Source organism: Mauremys mutica, chromosome 2, assembly GCF_020497125.1.
Source record: "Mauremys mutica isolate MM-2020 ecotype Southern chromosome 2, ASM2049712v1, whole genome shotgun sequence".
Classification (NCBI taxonomy): Eukaryota; Metazoa; Chordata; order Testudines; family Geoemydidae; genus Mauremys; species Mauremys mutica.
Genome location: NC_059073.1, coordinates 170,086,513 through 170,103,083, shown reverse-complemented (window position 1 = coordinate 170,103,083; position 16,571 = coordinate 170,086,513). Strand labels below are relative to the sequence as shown.

Below are 16,571 nucleotides of genomic sequence, written 5' to 3'. Positions count from 1 at the left end.
TATGATGATCAGTAGATGTAGCAACTAGTGGAATCCAGAGATGCGGGAGTGCTTGGAGTACTAATCTGCCAAATTCAGAGTCTGCCACAGAGAAATTCAGCTGACAGTAGCAGATAATGTATGTGACACAGAAGTGACTATATGGCTGCTTTGTAGAAGGAGAGATACCTTGGCCCTCAAGCCAACAAGGTAAATAAGTTAGGAAGGATCTGATAAACTGTGGTCAAGCTCTTCCAGAAGCCAAGGTTTTCCAGCTTGATCATACTCTGTCAGGAAGCAGTCTTTTACTAAGCTTGCCTTAGTTACAGTCCTTGAAGCGAAAACCAGAAATGTCTGAATGACAGACCTATAGAACTTTTGTATCCATTTTACTTTAAGGGAATGAAAGGACAGTTACCTGTTCCGTAACTGGCATTCTTTGAGATGTGTTGCTCCTATCTATTCCACAGTAGGTGTGCGTGCTCGCCACATGCACTGGTGCCGGAAGTTTTTCCCTTAGCAATACCCGTACTGTGGGAGCACCGCAGCGACCCCTGGAGTAACGCCTGTATATCGCGCTATAAGGGGAGCCGTGGGCTTCCCCCACCCTCGGTTCCTTCTTGCCGGACAACTCCGACAGAGGGGAAGGAGGGTGGGGTATGGAACAGACAGGAGCAACACATCTCGAAGAATGCCAGTTACGGAACAGGTAACTATCCTTTCTTCGAGAGAGATTGCTCCTGTGTATTCCACAGTAGGTGATTCCAAGCAATATCTGTTTGAGGTGGGTAGGAGTTCACAGTGGCTTGGGATGAAGGACCACCCTACCAAACCCAGCGTCATCCCTAGATTGGGTGATGATTGCGTAATGCGAAGTAAATGTGTGAACTGAGGCTCACATAGCCGCCCTACAAATGTCCTGGACATGCCCGCGATATGGGCGGCGTAGGCAGCTGATGAGGCCTGAGCCCTCATAGAGTGTGCCCTAATGATAGGTGGCAGGGGAATCCCTGCCAAATCATAACACGTGCCTATGCACAAGGTGATCTAGCGGGAAAGCCTCTGAGTGGAGATGGGTTGCCCCCTAGCCCGCTCGGCCGAGGCAATAAAGAGTTGAGAGGATTTCTGAAATGGCTTAGTCTGGTAAAAAGCCAACGCCCTACGCACATAGAGGGTGTGGAGGCGGCGTTCCTCAGTAGAGGAATGGGGCTTGGGACAGAGCACGGGAAGAAAGATGCTCTGCTCCATATGGAAGGGAGGAACGCAGGATGTAGGCGGAGCTGGACTTTATCCTTATGGAAAACCGTATAGGGGGGTTCCGAGGTTAAGGCCCTGATCTCTGAGACACATCTGGCTGACATGATCGCCACCAGGAAGGCCGCCTTCCAGGAGAGGTGCAACCAGGAACACGTGGCCAGGGGTTTGAAGGGGGTCCCATGAGGTGGGATAAGACCAGTGGTGAGCTGGAGCGGGTTCCCACAGGTTCCCAAGAACCGGTTGCTAAAATTAGACCTCCATGGAGAACCGGTTGTTAAAGGGCCAGAGGGTGGGCAAAGAACTCCAGTCCGCGGGCCGGACCATCCTGTTGCTCCCAGGATTCCCAGCTGGGGAGGCTGATGCTTCCCCAGCCCTTCCCCCGCTTCCCCCCAGCTGCAGCATGGCCAGCCACCAGCATCAGCTGGGCAGCTCAGCTGAGCTCTGGAGTTGTTTTGAGCTGCCAGAAAGGTAAGGGGGGAGGGGGCTGCAAGCTCTAGGGCTGCTGGGGGGGCAAGTGGGGCAATTAGCCCCAGGCCCTGCAGGGGCCTCCGGCCCCACAAGTATGTCTCTGCCTGCCCCGGCCCCTCCCCCACTCCCCCCCTTAAATCAGAACTTTTTATAGGGAACCGGTTGTTAAAATTTTGGCAGCTCATCACTGGATAAGACCAGGTTGAGGTCCTATTGCGGTACTGGGGGCCTGGCGTATGGGAATAAGTGGTCAAGGCCCTTAAGGAATCGGGAGATCAAAGTGGGAGAAGACTGAGGGTACGTCCATACTTACGGCCGGGTCGACGGGTAGCTGGAATGGGAATGACGACGCTTGTCACGTTGAGAACAACTCTGGTACCCACGTGTGGAAGGAGAGCAAACTTGGTGCCTCTCTCTGCACCTCCACTCGCTAGGCAGGTGGTGTGGAGGGTCCCCGCAACTCTCGTCCTGGCAGCAGCCCGGACGGTCTGACCGGTGTCGACGGAGGCCGGGAGCTGATGGAAGAACGGCCGCTACGCGCCGAGTAGTGCGGGGAGGGGTCTTTGGAGCGGGAGCTGTGGCTGCTCGGAGACATCTGGTGGGCACCCAGCGGGGGCTTACCCCGTGACCTAGGGCCTGTGTCCGACTGAGTACTTGGGACGGCTAGGGACATAATGTCCATTGCAGACTGCATTGCCTCCGGTGTCGATGGCAACCATACCGGTGGGGATGCCTGGGTCAATGGCACCGGGCTGCTCCGCTCCACATGAGTCGGAGCCTTAGAGTCCGGGGAGATAGAGGGCTGCCCAGCGCAGGACCAGCCTCCCCCTTGTCCTTATCACGGCGTTGTTGTGAGAACGCGCTCTTCCCTTGCTTTTTGGCGGGAGAGCGGTGCTGACTGGTCGACGGAGCCTCGCTACGTACCGACGATGCAGCGGCTGGTGCTGAATCCGATCTGTGCACCGACGTCGGGGTCAACGCCGACTCCATCAGGAGAGCTCGAAGCCTGAAGTCCCTCTCCTTCTTGGTCCTTGGCTTGAACGACCTACAGATCTTGCAATGGTCGCTAATATGAGTCTCACCCAGGCAGCGAAGGCACTCTGGATGAGGATCACTTCTGGGCATAGAACGCCGACAGGAGTTGCATGACTTGAAGCCTGGGGCATGCCCCAAGCCCGCACTAATTACTGAAGAACAAACTACAACGGTACCACTAAGGTCGAGAAGAAAAGGCTGCAGCAGAGCTGGAGCACAAAAGTTCCGACTACCTTCACTGGCGGCAAGAAGGAACTGAGGGTGGGGGGAGCCTGCAGCTCCCCTTATAGCATGATATAAAGGTGCTACTCCAGGGGTCGCCAAGGTGCTCCCCCCGTATGGGTACTGCTAAGGGAAAAACTTCCAGCACCGGTGCATGTGGCGAGCAGGCACACCTGCTGTGGAATACACAGGAGCAATCACTTGAAGAAGTTGTTTCCTTTTGAGAAAGTGAATGGCTTGAGATATAAGGCTCAGAAAAGCAAGGTGAGTTTCTGTCCATATGCAAAGGGCTTATGTAAGGAGATGCCAATGCCTCCTTGTCTGTTTACACACACCATTGCTGAACAATTGCTGCAATGGATTAGGACACGGTGGTGGGCTGACAGAGGCTCCCAGACAAGCAGAGTCAGATAGATTACCTATAGCTAAGGATAAGATTATGTCACAGAAATTACAGATTCCGTGATTTACAGACACCTCTGTGACATTTTCTGCTTCAGCTCCAGGGCGGCAGAGCCAGAATTGTCAGCTGGTGGGGACAGCTCTCAGCATACGCAGATAGCAGGTGACCCCCCACAGATCTTAGCCGCTGGCTCCAGAGCTGAAAGCCATTGCAGGAGGCAGGGACCACCGAGCTGTGAGCCTCCATGGGTGATGCAGAACCTTGGAGCTGTAAGCCACTGTGGGTGGTGGGGGAACCGTGGGAGCTCCAAGCCCCTGCCCCGCAGCAGAGTTTGGGCTCTCATCACCCCCTCAAGTTTCAGTCAGCCCCCGTCAGCCTCCCCACCCCTGAATTTTTTTCAGTAAAAGTCACAAGCTTCTGTGAATTTTTGTTTATTGCCTGCAAACTGTTGGTTATTTTTAGTAAAAAAATTATTTTATTTTTAGTAAAAATAACCATGACAAAAATCTCAACCTTACCTATAGCTCAAGCACATTGGTGCTACAGTTCCTTAACAGCCGAAGGGGGGTGGGAAGGGGAAAGGTCCTTCTTACTGATCCTTTGTCCAGGTGAGATGAAGCAAAAACTATAAATAAAATGTATTAATGGGTAGCACAGATAACACCAGGATCTGGACAAATAGGAATATAAAGGTATATATCCTTCTGAGCAAATGAAACCACCTTGTGCATGGCCTGAAGGATGGACCTGAGGGTTTCCACATGAAACCTCTTTCCAGACTCTCAGACTGAGAAGGCACAAATATAGAATTCTTCCATGAAGTATCAGGAATAAAATCCCCATGCCAGCTAAGAAGGAAAAACTACAAAAATACCCTTCTTTGGCCAGCATTATATTGGCTATAGTAAGGAACGTTATCACTTTTGCTAAAATTTGCAGATGACACTAGTGGCTAGTCTACACTTACCGTCCGGGTCGACGCGGTGAGTTCGACTTCTTGGAGTTCGAACTATCGCGTCTGATCTAGACGCGATAGTTCGAACTCCGGAAGCGCCGCGGTCGACTCCGGTACTCCACCACTGCAAAAGGCGGTGGCGGAGTCGACCTTGGAGCCGCGGACTTCGATCCCGCGGCGTCTGGACGGGTAAGTAGTTCGAACTAGGGTACTTCGAATTCAGCTACGCTATTCACGTAGCTGAACTTGCGTACCTTAGTTCGACCCCCGCCCTTAGTATAGACCTGCCCAAAGAGTGGTGGAGTAGTAAGGGAAGTCATTTGGAGTAATTTGGATATTTTGGCAAGGTGGGCCCATTCAAACAAAATGCATTTTAATACAGTCAAATGCAAGATCATATATTTAGGAACAAAATGCAGGTCATAAAGAATGGGAAATACAGTGACTCTCAAAAGGATTTAGAAGTCATAGTGGACAAACAACGGAAAAGGAGCTGCTAGTGCAATGCTGTGGCTGAAAGGACTAATGTGATCCTTGGATGTGTAAACATGGGATTAGTAAGGAAAAGTAAGGAGGTGTATATGGCATTGGTGAGACTGATACTGGAATACTACATTCATTTCTGGTGTCCACAGTTTAAAAATTGGAGAGGGTGCAGAAAAGAGCCACAGCAATTATTCGAGGTCTTAAAAAAATCCCTTACAAGAGACTTAGAGTTCTTACTGTTTCGCTTATCAAAAAGGTGGACAGGAGGTGACTTGAAACATCTTCATGGGGAGAAAATACCAGGTAATAAAGAGTTCTTAAAGCTGGCAGAGAAAGGAATAACAAGAGCCAATGGCTAGAACATAAAGCCAGACAAATTCAAATGAGAAATCAGGCATGTTTGTTTATTTAAAAAACAAAAACAAAAACAAAACAAAAGAGAAAGTGATTAACTATTGGAACAAATTATTAAGGGAAGAGATCTTCAGATCAGGTCTGAGTGTCTTTCTGAAAGATATGTTTTGGCCCTGGCAGTACTGAGAAACTTTGAGGGGCAAAGTCCTGGAAGAAATGTAATGAAATATCCAAGGGAAATCCCCTTCTCTGGCAGGCACAAAACGGCACAGTGCATCTGTGCCACTGTAGCATTATAGTGAAGACACTACAGAAGAGACTCTTCAGTAACTCCACCTTCCCAAGAGGCAGTAGCTAGATTGATGGGAGAATTCTTTCAACAACCTAGCAGTGTCTACACTGGGGCTTAGGTTGGCTTAACTGCATCACAGTTGAGGGGTGTTGGTGTGTGTGAGAAATTTTTCACAGTCCTGAGCAAGGTAGTTAAGATGATCTACCTTTGTAGTGTAGATCAGGCCTTAAGTGCGCTACTTAAATCCTCAAATAGTTTTAAACCCCTAAGGGCCAAATCAGTTTAGACTTTGAACCCTCCACAGCTTCTCAGTCTTATATGTCTACAACCCACTGTACAAAGACTGTATGGGTGCCATCAAAAACAGTAACATACAAGTAGGAAGTGTTCTAGGTGGCAATCAAACAAGATGCTAGACCTTCATAATTAGATCTTAAGGAAATTGGATAAAAGCTGAAAACCACTTCAGGTCTACCTGAAGTGTCCTGGAAATGAGAACTGCATGGAAGGCAGCATGGAAGGCAATGGTGGGATGGGGAGGGAAAAACACATTCTCTCCTACCTATGCAGTCCAAGGCCAGGGCCACAAAATCTCTGGACAGACTGGAGGGAGAGGACAGAATGAAGTAATTTAAGCATCCATCATGGGGATGGGGAAAATGCAACTGGTATCTGTAGGGTGTCACAAGGCACTCCCACGCCATCAGGCAGGAGTTGACAAATGCTCTTTCATCGGATCACATTCCTTCGACACAATGTTTAGCATAGTAGAGTGAAGAGGCAAAGATCCTTTGGTTTTAAAAGGAAGAGGGATCCTCAATCATTTCTAACAGCTGAGGCTTTGTAACTTTGCACCTGTCCTCTGGGTAGGTTCTCTTTGCTGTGAGAATGCTTAAGCATGTCAGTACCCTGGGCTGATTATTTTGATAAAGGGGCCCTAAATCCTCCTCCAACTGTAAATCTCAACGTTGGGCTCATCCTCCAACAAGGCACTGGCCCCAAAATGAGGGTGAGGAAGGTTGAATGCCAAACAGAGCCCAGGACTGTAGAAACTCCCCCAGTTGCACATGGAAAACCCCACAGAGACTAGGTATTATTGGGGTGGAAAACAAGGCCAGAAGGCCATGTAGAGGTTTCAGAGGGCCCAAGGGCAGAGGGGAGGGACAGAGGGTGTAACAGGAGGCGTGAAGGAAGTTTCATGTTACCAGTACATAAACAAATCTTGTATTTCTCCTCAGGACTTCTTGGAGGAAGAGCCTGAATGAGGTTTAACCAGAAAGGCTTCAATGCCCTTTAAGAATAACTTATGTGGAGAAATGCCACAGTTACTTTGCAACCGTTTTGCTGTCAGAAGGGCCAACAGTCACATTAGAATCCTTACTAATACCTGTTGGCTCTGATTTAGTGGTCATATACGACACATTCAACTTTGGTGGAAATATCTACAACTTTTTCCACTAAAAATGAAAGTATTCTTTTTAAAGTTAAAAACTACACTTACTAATCTGGAAAATGAGATTCATATTCTTATAGAGCCCACCAAAGGCTGGCACGACCCCATAAAGAACAGTTACTCATAGTTTTCATAACTGTTCATTGGAGGTGTGTTGCATATGTCCATTACACTAGGTGTGCATGTGTCCCGTGCACTGATGCTGGAGAGTTTTCCCTAGTGGTGCTCATAGGGATGGCCATGCCAGCACCCCATGTTCCTCCTGCTCCAAGCTGAGGATATAAAGGATATAAAGCTGCCCCTCCCACTCTTCTGTTCCTTCGCACTGGATCATTATATGAAAGACTCTGATGCCTTGGGTAAGAGGGTGTGGTGGGGGGGAGATTGTGTAATGAACAAATGCAACACATCTCAAAGGAGATGGATTACAAAAAGGTGAGTAACCACTTTTTCTTCAAGTGACTGCATATGTACATTATACTTGGTGACTGCGAAGAGGATTCCAATGTATGGGGGACTAGGAGTCTCATCAGAAGACAGACTGAAGAGCTGCTTTCCCTACACTACCATCTTCCTTTGATGTAATTGCATAACATCTAACAAAAGTGTGGACTGTGGACCATGTTGCTACCCTGCAAATGTCCACAATCTGGACATTACTAACAAATGCTGTGATGCTGAGTGAGCTCTGGTTGAACACACAGACAACTGTTTCTGAGGGTTAACATTCTCAGCGTTGTAACACATGACAACGCAGCTGGTGATCCACTTATACAGTTGTGCCATTACAGGATTGTCCTTCATTCGTTCTGCATAGGAAACAAAACAGTTGGGAGGAGACCTGTAAGTGTTTTGTTCTATCTGCATAAAAGGCCAGGGCTCAAACATCCAGACTGTATACCTTTTGTTTGTCCTTATCAGTGTGTGGCTTGTCCTTGAAGAAAACAGTGTGCATAACTAGAGCATGCAGCAGTCCTACTCTCCTCACAGACCCGATGGCTACTAAACAGGCCATCTTTGCTGAAGAGTGTAATCACAAGCAGGAAGCTAACAGTTTGACAGAGGATCGATAAGAGCTGATAACACTAAGTTCAAATCCCATTGTGGGACTGGGTCCCTCATAGGTGGGAACTAGGCCTTTTAAGAATCTGCCCATGATTGAATTAGAGAAAACAGAAATACAAGGATAGGAATGCTGAGATTGTGGCCAGGTGCACCTTAACAAAGCTGACCACCAAACCAGACTAGATGTAAGAAATAGTCCAAGGTATTTTGAATTGTGGCCTATGTACAGGGCACACCATAGCTAGTTCCCAGATAGAGAACTGCTTCCACTTACTCAGGTAAGTAACCCTTGTGGAGGTTTTCCGACTATTAAGTGGTACATCCTGGACTGCTTCCGACAGTGTGCCTTCTCTGGGTCAAGCACTGAGAGACCAGGACCTGAGGTGTAAAGCCTGAGGTTCAGGAGCAACACCCTGCCAGGATCTTGTGATATAAGATTCCTGAGCGGCAGCAGGAGGAGAGGCTCCTTTGCTGATCGCATATGTGAAGGTCCAAATACCATGGCTCTCTGGCCTAGTCTAGTGCAATGAGAATCACTTCACCTCTGTCTTACTTCAGCTTGGTGATGATCTTGGGGATCAGCAGTACTGAGGGGAAGGCATAAAGCAGGTTCTTCTCCTAAGGAAAAAGTAACATGTAGGAGATGGACCCTTGGCTTGCAACCATATGACTTTCCATCAGAAGAAACTGAAAACTGGATGAGAGTCATCACTGCTTCCTTGTTGCCAACAAGGCTAACGGCATATTGGGCGGCATTAGTAGAAGCATTGCAAGCAGATCGAGAGAAGTTATTATTCCCCTCTGTTCGACACTGGTGAGGCCATATCTGGAGTACTGCGTCCAGTTTTGGGCCCCCCACTACAGAAAGGATGTGGACAAATTGGAGAGAGTCCAGTGGAGGGAAAATGATTAGGGGACTGGAGCACATGACTTATGAGGAGAGGCTGAGGGAACTGGGCTTATTTAGTCTGCAGAAGAGAAGAGTGAGGGGGGATTTGATAGCAAATACTTCAACTACTTGAAGGAGGAGGATGGAGCTAGGCTGTTTGCCGTGATGACAAAACAAGGCAGAATGGTCTCAAGTTGCAAAGGGGGAGGACTAGGTTGGATATTAAGAAAAAATATTTCACTAGGAGGGTGGTGAAGCACTGGAATGGGTTACCTAGGGAGGTTGTGGAATCTCCATCCTTAGAGGTTTTTAAGACCCAGTATGACAAAGCCCTGGCTGGGATGATTTAGTTGGGGTTGGTCCTGCTTTGAGCAGGAGGTCGGACTAGATGACCTCTTGAGGTCTCTTCCAACCTTAATCTTCTATGATTCCAAGGCCAGAACGGACCATTGTAATCATCTAGTCTGATCTTCTTTATAACACAGGCCATAGAACCTCCCCAAAATGATCTCTAGCTTTTAGAAAATAATTTCCAGCTTTTAGAAACACATCCAGTAAATTAAGCTGTCATGGGATAAAAGGGAAGGTCATGGATTGAGAACTGGTTAAAGGACAGGGAACAAAGGGTAGGAATTAATGGTAAATTCTCAGAATGGAGAGGGGTAACTAGTGGTGTTCCCCAAGTGTCAGTCCTTGGACCAATCCTATTCAATTTATTCATAAATGATCTGGAGAAAGGGGTAAACAGTGAGGTGGCCAAGTTTGCAGATGATACTAAACTTCTCAAGATAGTTAAGACCAAAGCAGACTGTGAAGAACTTCAAAAAGATCTCACAAAACTAAGTGATTGGGCAACAAAATGGCAAATGAAATTTAAAGTGGATAAATGTAAAGTAATGCACGTTGGAAAAAATAACCCCAACTATACATACAACATGATGGGGGCTAATTTAACTACAACGAGTCAGGAAAAAGATCTTGGCGTAACAGGATGTTAGGAATCATTAAAAAGTGGATAGAGAATAAGACTGAGAATATATTATTGCCCTTATATAAATCCATGGTACGCCCACATCTCGAATACTGTGTACAGATGTGGTCTCCTCACCTCAAAAAAGATATTCTAGCACTAGAAAAGGTTCAGAAAAGGGCAACTAAAATGATTAGGGGTTTAGAGAGGGTCCCATACGAGGAAAGATTAAAGAGGCTAGGACTCTTCAGCTTGGAAAAGAGAAGACTAAGGGGGGACATGATAGAGGTATATAAAATCATGAGTGATGTTGAGAAAGTGGATAAGGAAAAGTTATTTACTTATTCCCATAATACAAGAACTAGGGGTCACCAAATGAAATTAATAGGCAGCAGGTTTAAAACAAATAAAAGGAAGTTCTTCTTCACGCAGCGCACAGTCAACTTGTGGAACTCCTTACCTGAGGAGGTTGTGAAGGCTAGGACTATAACAATGTTTAAAAGGGGACTGGATAAATTCATGGTGGCTAAGTCCATAAATGGCTATTAGCCAGAATGGGTAAGAATGGTGTCCCTAGCCTCTGTTCGTCAGAGGATGGAGATGGATGGCAGGAGAGAGATCACTTGATCATTGCCTGTTAGGTTCACTCCCTCTGGGGCACCTGGCATTGGCCGCTGTCGGTAGACAGATGCTGGGCTAGATGGACCTTTGGTCTGACCCGGTACGGCCTTTCTTATGTTCTTATCCAGTCTTGATTTAAAAATTATCAGTGATGGGAAGTCCATCACAAAGCTTGGTAAATTGTTCCAATGGTTACTCACTCTCACTGTTAAGAATTCAAGCCTTAGGGCATATCTACACTTACCTCTGCAGCGATCGATCCAGCAGGGGTCCATTTATCGCGTCTAGCGAAGACGCGATGAATTGACCGCTGAGCGCTCTCCCGTTGACTCCGGTGCTCCACCGGAGCGAGAGGCGCAGGCGGAGTCGATGGGGGAGCGTCAGCAGTCGACTTATCACAGTGAAGACACCATGGTAAGTAGATCTAAGTATGTCGACTTAGAAGTAGATCTAAGTTATGAAGTTGCATAACTTAGATTGAACCCCCTCCCCCTCCTCCTCAGTGTAGATCAGGCCATATTTTTAGTCTGAATTTCTCTAGCTCCAACCATTTTATCATGTTATATCTTTCTCTGATAGACTGAAGAGCCCATTATTAAATATTTGTTCCTCGGGCGCAATCGCTCAGAGAATTTCAGTAACAGCAGATAGGGCATTTTCAGAGAGACTGAACTAAAGATACTTGTTTGTCTCTGCTACACTATTCATCTTCTTTTGGCATACAAACAATAAACATTCTGTTAAATAATATTATTTTCCAAATGTCAAGTAAAGATGAGAAAAAATATCACCAAAATGTTTCAGAATTTAGAAAAAAGGCTTTACATACTGAAACAAAGAAACTATTAGATTACTTTAATTAAATTTAGCATTAGGAAATAACATACAGTTCAATATTGCAAATAAGCAACACGAAATATATTTGAATTTTGATAAAGAATTGCTGAAAGAGCAAAATTCAGTTGTAACCACGAAAAACAAAGTCAAAGAGTCTAATACTCATTTATTGAAATGAAGATATATAATTATCGTTACCTGATTATTTCTCTCTCTCTCAAAAATTATATTAAAAATCATGGATTTTTAAATCCAGAAGCAACCATTATGATAATGTAGTCCGGGGTCCTCAACTCGGTTCTCGCGGGTGCCATGGCGCCTGTGGGGGCATCTAAATGCGCCCGCGTCCTGGCTGGTGATCAAGCATTCGGTGGCATTTTGGCGATGATGCGTCTGGATGACGCCACTTGCCGCAAACAAGCAATGTCATCCAGAGGTGTCGCGGCCGAAATGCTGCTGAATTTTGGGGGCATTTCGGCGGATGCTCGACCGCTGCCATGGTCCTTCGTCTGGCGCCTGCCAGACGAAAAGGTTGGGGACCACTGATGTAGTCTGGCCTCCTGCATAACACGAGCCAAAGAATCTCACCCAGTGATCCCTGCATCAAGCTCATAACTTCTAGTTGCACTACAGCATCTTTAAAAAACATATCCAATCTTTATTTAAAAGACTTCAAGTGATTAAGAATCCACCACATACCTTGGTAATTTATTCCATAGGTTAATTACCCTCACTGTTAAAAATTTGCACTTTATTTCTAGCTTGAATTTGTCTAAAATTCAATGGTTGGAAGTTGAAGCAATGGTGTCATTAACATCGACTCCAATAAACGCACTATTTCTTTTAAATGAACACGCTGTATAAAGCAAATTCTTTGGCCACCAACCTTATTTACAGCTTCCACGAGTGTTCTCATTTCCTTCTCAATATCACTGACAAACTTTAAATCTTTCCTGAAATAATAAAGAATTATAATTCACCTAGTATACAAGATAAGAGATAAATGCAGCATTTACCTGCCATATATGTACATTGATAAATGCAATACCATTGAATAAATTAGGAGGGAGAGGGTTATTATTATTATTTATTTATATTAGAGTGAGCAACCAATCAGCACAGGGCAGAGAATGTTCAGCCAGAACCGTAGGAAGTTCTCTGTGTTCGGAGGTATCTGATTTGGTTGCTTCTGCTTTTACAGGTTGAAATGTATGGCTGGCTCTTCTCTTCAGAGGGGCACCACCTGAGTCCTATTCCCCCATAGAGGGAGGGAGGGAGGAAGGGAGAGAGAGAGAAGGAGAGTGTGGTGTGGTTCCCTTGCACTGTTCAGGGTCCAGATGATATAATACTGGATGTATTCTGGCTCTCTTTAGACACACTCCACACTGCCTGAGAAACCAGGGAGAGGCCCGCTGAAGGATGTCTCCTTGTTTTAGGCTGTCTGTGTCACTCCTTCCCTCTGACAGGAAGGGGAGCTAAAGTGAATCCTGCTCCAGAGATATCTATTATGAGGGACCCAGTTTTCTAGCATAAAATACAAAAATCTCTGAGTGTAGAGGAATCAATGCAAACTTATGGCTTGTTCTTTTTGGATTTATCGTGCACTCTATGAGCATGGGTGGGGTACCAAGCAATGAAGTTTTTTTTTCCTGGTCTAATGCCACCTGGGACCCTTTGTGCTCAGGAAAGTAGAGGCTGAGGTAAACCTTGCCTACAATGAGGCTGCATCCCATCTTTGTCCATCAAGCTGAACTCTGTGAAACAGAGCAGGGACTGAAGCCACTGAGTTTTCAGCCAAAGAGAAAGGATGGATCTGCTTCTGCTAAAAAAGGACAACCTTTGGGCAGTACAGCAGTGATGAGGCATATGCACAAGTGGTCAAAATTAAGTTCTCACAACCATCCCTAATTTGGCACTTATTTTTTCAGTTTTTTACTTTGAAATCTTAATTGTTTGAATATTATTTTAAAATCTGTATACACACACATTGACTATCCATCACATTTACCAAAATATTAAATTATATTCTTTCCCTTCTTGAAAAAAAAATCTAAAATGGTATGGTTCAAATAATGTTACTTAAGTGAAATACAATATATGAATTTTAAAGTTATATTAGACCTCCACTCCTTGGGTCATGCCTTACGTATGTGATTGAGTGTGGAATGTTTCAGAGCTCAAAATTCAAGCTATTAAACTACTTTAATAGCAGCTGATGTGTACTTGCATACTAATGAGGCATAACAGGGGTTATCTGCCTCAGTCATCCCTTTGTTATGCAAAAGAAGACAGACAAATTACATCCCCAAATCTGAGGGAAAGGTGAATGAGTGGATGGGAATCCTAGAACTGAGTGGATGGGAATCCTAGAACTGTATCCTGTGAAGTCTCAAGTGCCCTCTCAGTGGGAGTCAAGGGCATCTTGCAGGCTTGAGCTATTGTAACCAATATATCTTCTAAGAACAAAAATTACAATAAGTCATTTTCTTTTTTCCAAGGAAACTCCAGGGTGTCTGTGGAATTATTATTTTAAGTAGGAAGACCAGCAATGGTGCTTACAAATCTCAAACAGTGTAACATCAAATAGCAAGTAATAGTCAGACACGAAACTACAAAAATGTTCTCTCCACCCAAAATTATGTACATAAAAGGCTAGAGAATGGGAATATTCATAACATAAAAAGGGGTTTGGGACACTAAAATACCACTGATAGGCCAAACTTGGATTCTTGATATGACAAGCTATAGTTCCTTAAAAGCATAATAGAAAACAATGCAAGTCCCATGCTAATCTCATGAAAAGGAATTGATATGAGGGGTCCAGTTGGCAGAGTAAGTACTTTTTGATCTGCAAAAGGTATACCTAGTATTCAAGGGGAGATTCAATAAAGCAAATCAGTTATTTTGTATTTGGTTTGGGGGTTTAAAACTGAGAATACAAATGGAATGAATACAGAAGGAGATTATAGGAGACAGGAGGGAATTAGGGAGGCAGTGGGGGATTGATTTTTTTTTAATGAAAATTTACAAGCAGATGTTTGTATCATATGCATATATACAGTTATGAAAACAATACACTCAATAATAGGACATTTGCCATAAAGGGTTTATACAATCAGATAACCTATTCATAGAGGATCCTTGGGCATTAAACGCTTGATCCAAAGCTCACTCAAATGAATGGAAAGACTTCCATTGATCTCAACAGGTCAGGGAAAAAGGTTAGCTGGTCTGATGATTTTAGTGATAATCTATTCAAGATCAGACCTAAGGTGTATATGATGTGTATGTAACCCCCCCCCTCCATATTTACATTTTGGATATGTCAAATTACTACCAGTTTTTTATATCTTTGAATGTTAAAGGATTGAACTAATGTAATAAGGAAAAAAAGCACTCTTGGAACTAAAAAACCCACACACATTATATTACTTCAAGAACTAATTTTCGGAAAGGCCACATTGTGGGCATGCGAGGTAATTCACAAAATTAAAGACAAAATAGGCAAGGAAACAAGGGCAGCACTAACCTATCTATCCTAATAACTTAATAGTTAGGCTGCTGAAGAGAATTGCACCCAGAGGAGCAAGATTATACATTTTATTCACATGTACATCATTTATATTTAATGTCGACCAAAAAAATCACCATTTAAATCAGAGGTTAAATTCAATAAATCAGGATCTCAACAAGAATGTGCATCTTTGCTTCTGAAAGAGATATTTTATCTTTTATTAAAAAAAAGTGGAAAAAGTCACAACAATTGGACCAACTGACTTGGCCTACTTCCAAGACCAACATATTTAAAGGTCTACGTGTTATTGGCTATTGTCTTGGAACTATGGGACAAGACTGAAAATCATTTAAACAGTATTATGTTAGGGGGAACTTGATGAATGTTAGAAACTTGTCTGAATTTTGTTTAAGAACTGAACATTTGCTATATTTCAGATTGTGTCAAAACTGCTCAAAGTTACAGGGAATGCTGTTTTTGAGATTTTACGAATATACCATAGCCACTCCTAGATTTTGTCTGATCAGACACTGGCACCTGCCATGTGAGGGTATACCTTGTCCAACAATGGTCCTGGACACCCAATCCAGCTTTTCCAAACTGACCTCAGATAGATCAAGAGATCTTGCCTATACAAAGAGAGGTCCACAACTCCATCTGGGAACGCTCAACAATCATATTCACCTGCCTCTGAACCAAAAAGACAATTTAGTCTCTTTTCCCTTCTCCTATCTTCTGTCTGTATGGTAGAGGGAATTGTCTTGAAAAACAGTTTTGTAAGTAAGATGAGGATGTTTTAATTGCAATTTATTATTTCAAATGGAGATTAAGAAACAAAGCTGGTTTTGTAAACTTCCATTTTTTTCTGCATGCTTAGGTTAATTAACTGCTGAAAAACTTCATTAATTCATCAGTGTTAACAATGAAAAGCTAAACAGATTTTCACACTTTGTTAATGTGTAAGTTTTCTATACAAACAGTCCAAAATTTTCTAAAAGAGGGGCCTACATTTAGGCTCCTAATCCCATATTTGAGGTATCTAAGAGAGATTTTCAAAAGCATTTATGTGATTTATGAACGCAAGTCCAAATGATTTGAAGGTGCAAACCCTGATGAATGGCTGTAGCCTAGTTGAAGCATTCTTGACTTGTGAAAGTTCAATATATTGGAAGGGATATTGATTGGAAATATGGCAGGTGCTATTGCTTATCAGTTTTGTGCCTCTTTTGTATTGTTCTCACAATAAGGGTATTAATGAGGCCATGGACGTGTCTTTTTTAGCACAGATAAGCATTTTAACTATGAAAGTTTTAGCAGAAAAAATTCTTATGTAAAATCTGAAATTCTATGAACAATTAGAAAACTAAAGAAACAAGTATAAAACAATTTAAGACTATAAAATGGGTAAAAAGAACTACTAATGTAAATGTTTGATTTTTTAAAAAGTAAATTAAAATTTTAAAAAATCTTTTAAAAATGTTTTTTTGTATAATATCACTTGAATCCACATAGTCATTGAAATAGGGCAACGTTAAAGTTGTGTGTGGGTGTAGTGTGGGAGACATTACCTTAACTCTAATTCCTGGTTTTCAGAAGTTTAGCAACCCTTTACATGCTGGAGGGGTACAAGGCACTGCATTCACAAAGTTTTTTGCAAGTGATTTCCCCATTAAAAAAAAAAATAGTGATAGTGAGGGACACAATCAAGGGGCAGCTGCAGGGAAAGGAAGGGTGGCACAGAATGGGGCTCCCTGGGAACACCTCTGCTCCA

General features: G+C 43.9%; 1 protein-coding gene across 2 annotated transcripts in view; it reads right to left on the bottom strand.

The window, feature by feature from the left end:
- NFX1 (nuclear transcription factor, X-box binding 1) overlaps positions 1–16,571 on the bottom strand; it is a 188,244-nt gene that overhangs the window by 16,389 nt on the left and 155,284 nt on the right. Inside the window, exons 21-22 of one of the 2 annotated variants that reach the window (XM_045006792.1) lie at positions 12,173–12,239; positions 7,581–7,713 (exon numbers count right to left, since the gene is read on the bottom strand). In XM_045006792.1, coding sequence (XP_044862727.1) covers positions 7,705–7,713; positions 12,173–12,239 — 76 coding nt within the window. In that variant the 3' untranslated portion in view covers positions 7,581–7,704. Of the gene's footprint in view, positions 1–7,580; positions 7,714–12,172; positions 12,240–16,571 lie in introns of those variants that run through there. The other variant, XM_045006791.1, reaches the window with a different exon arrangement.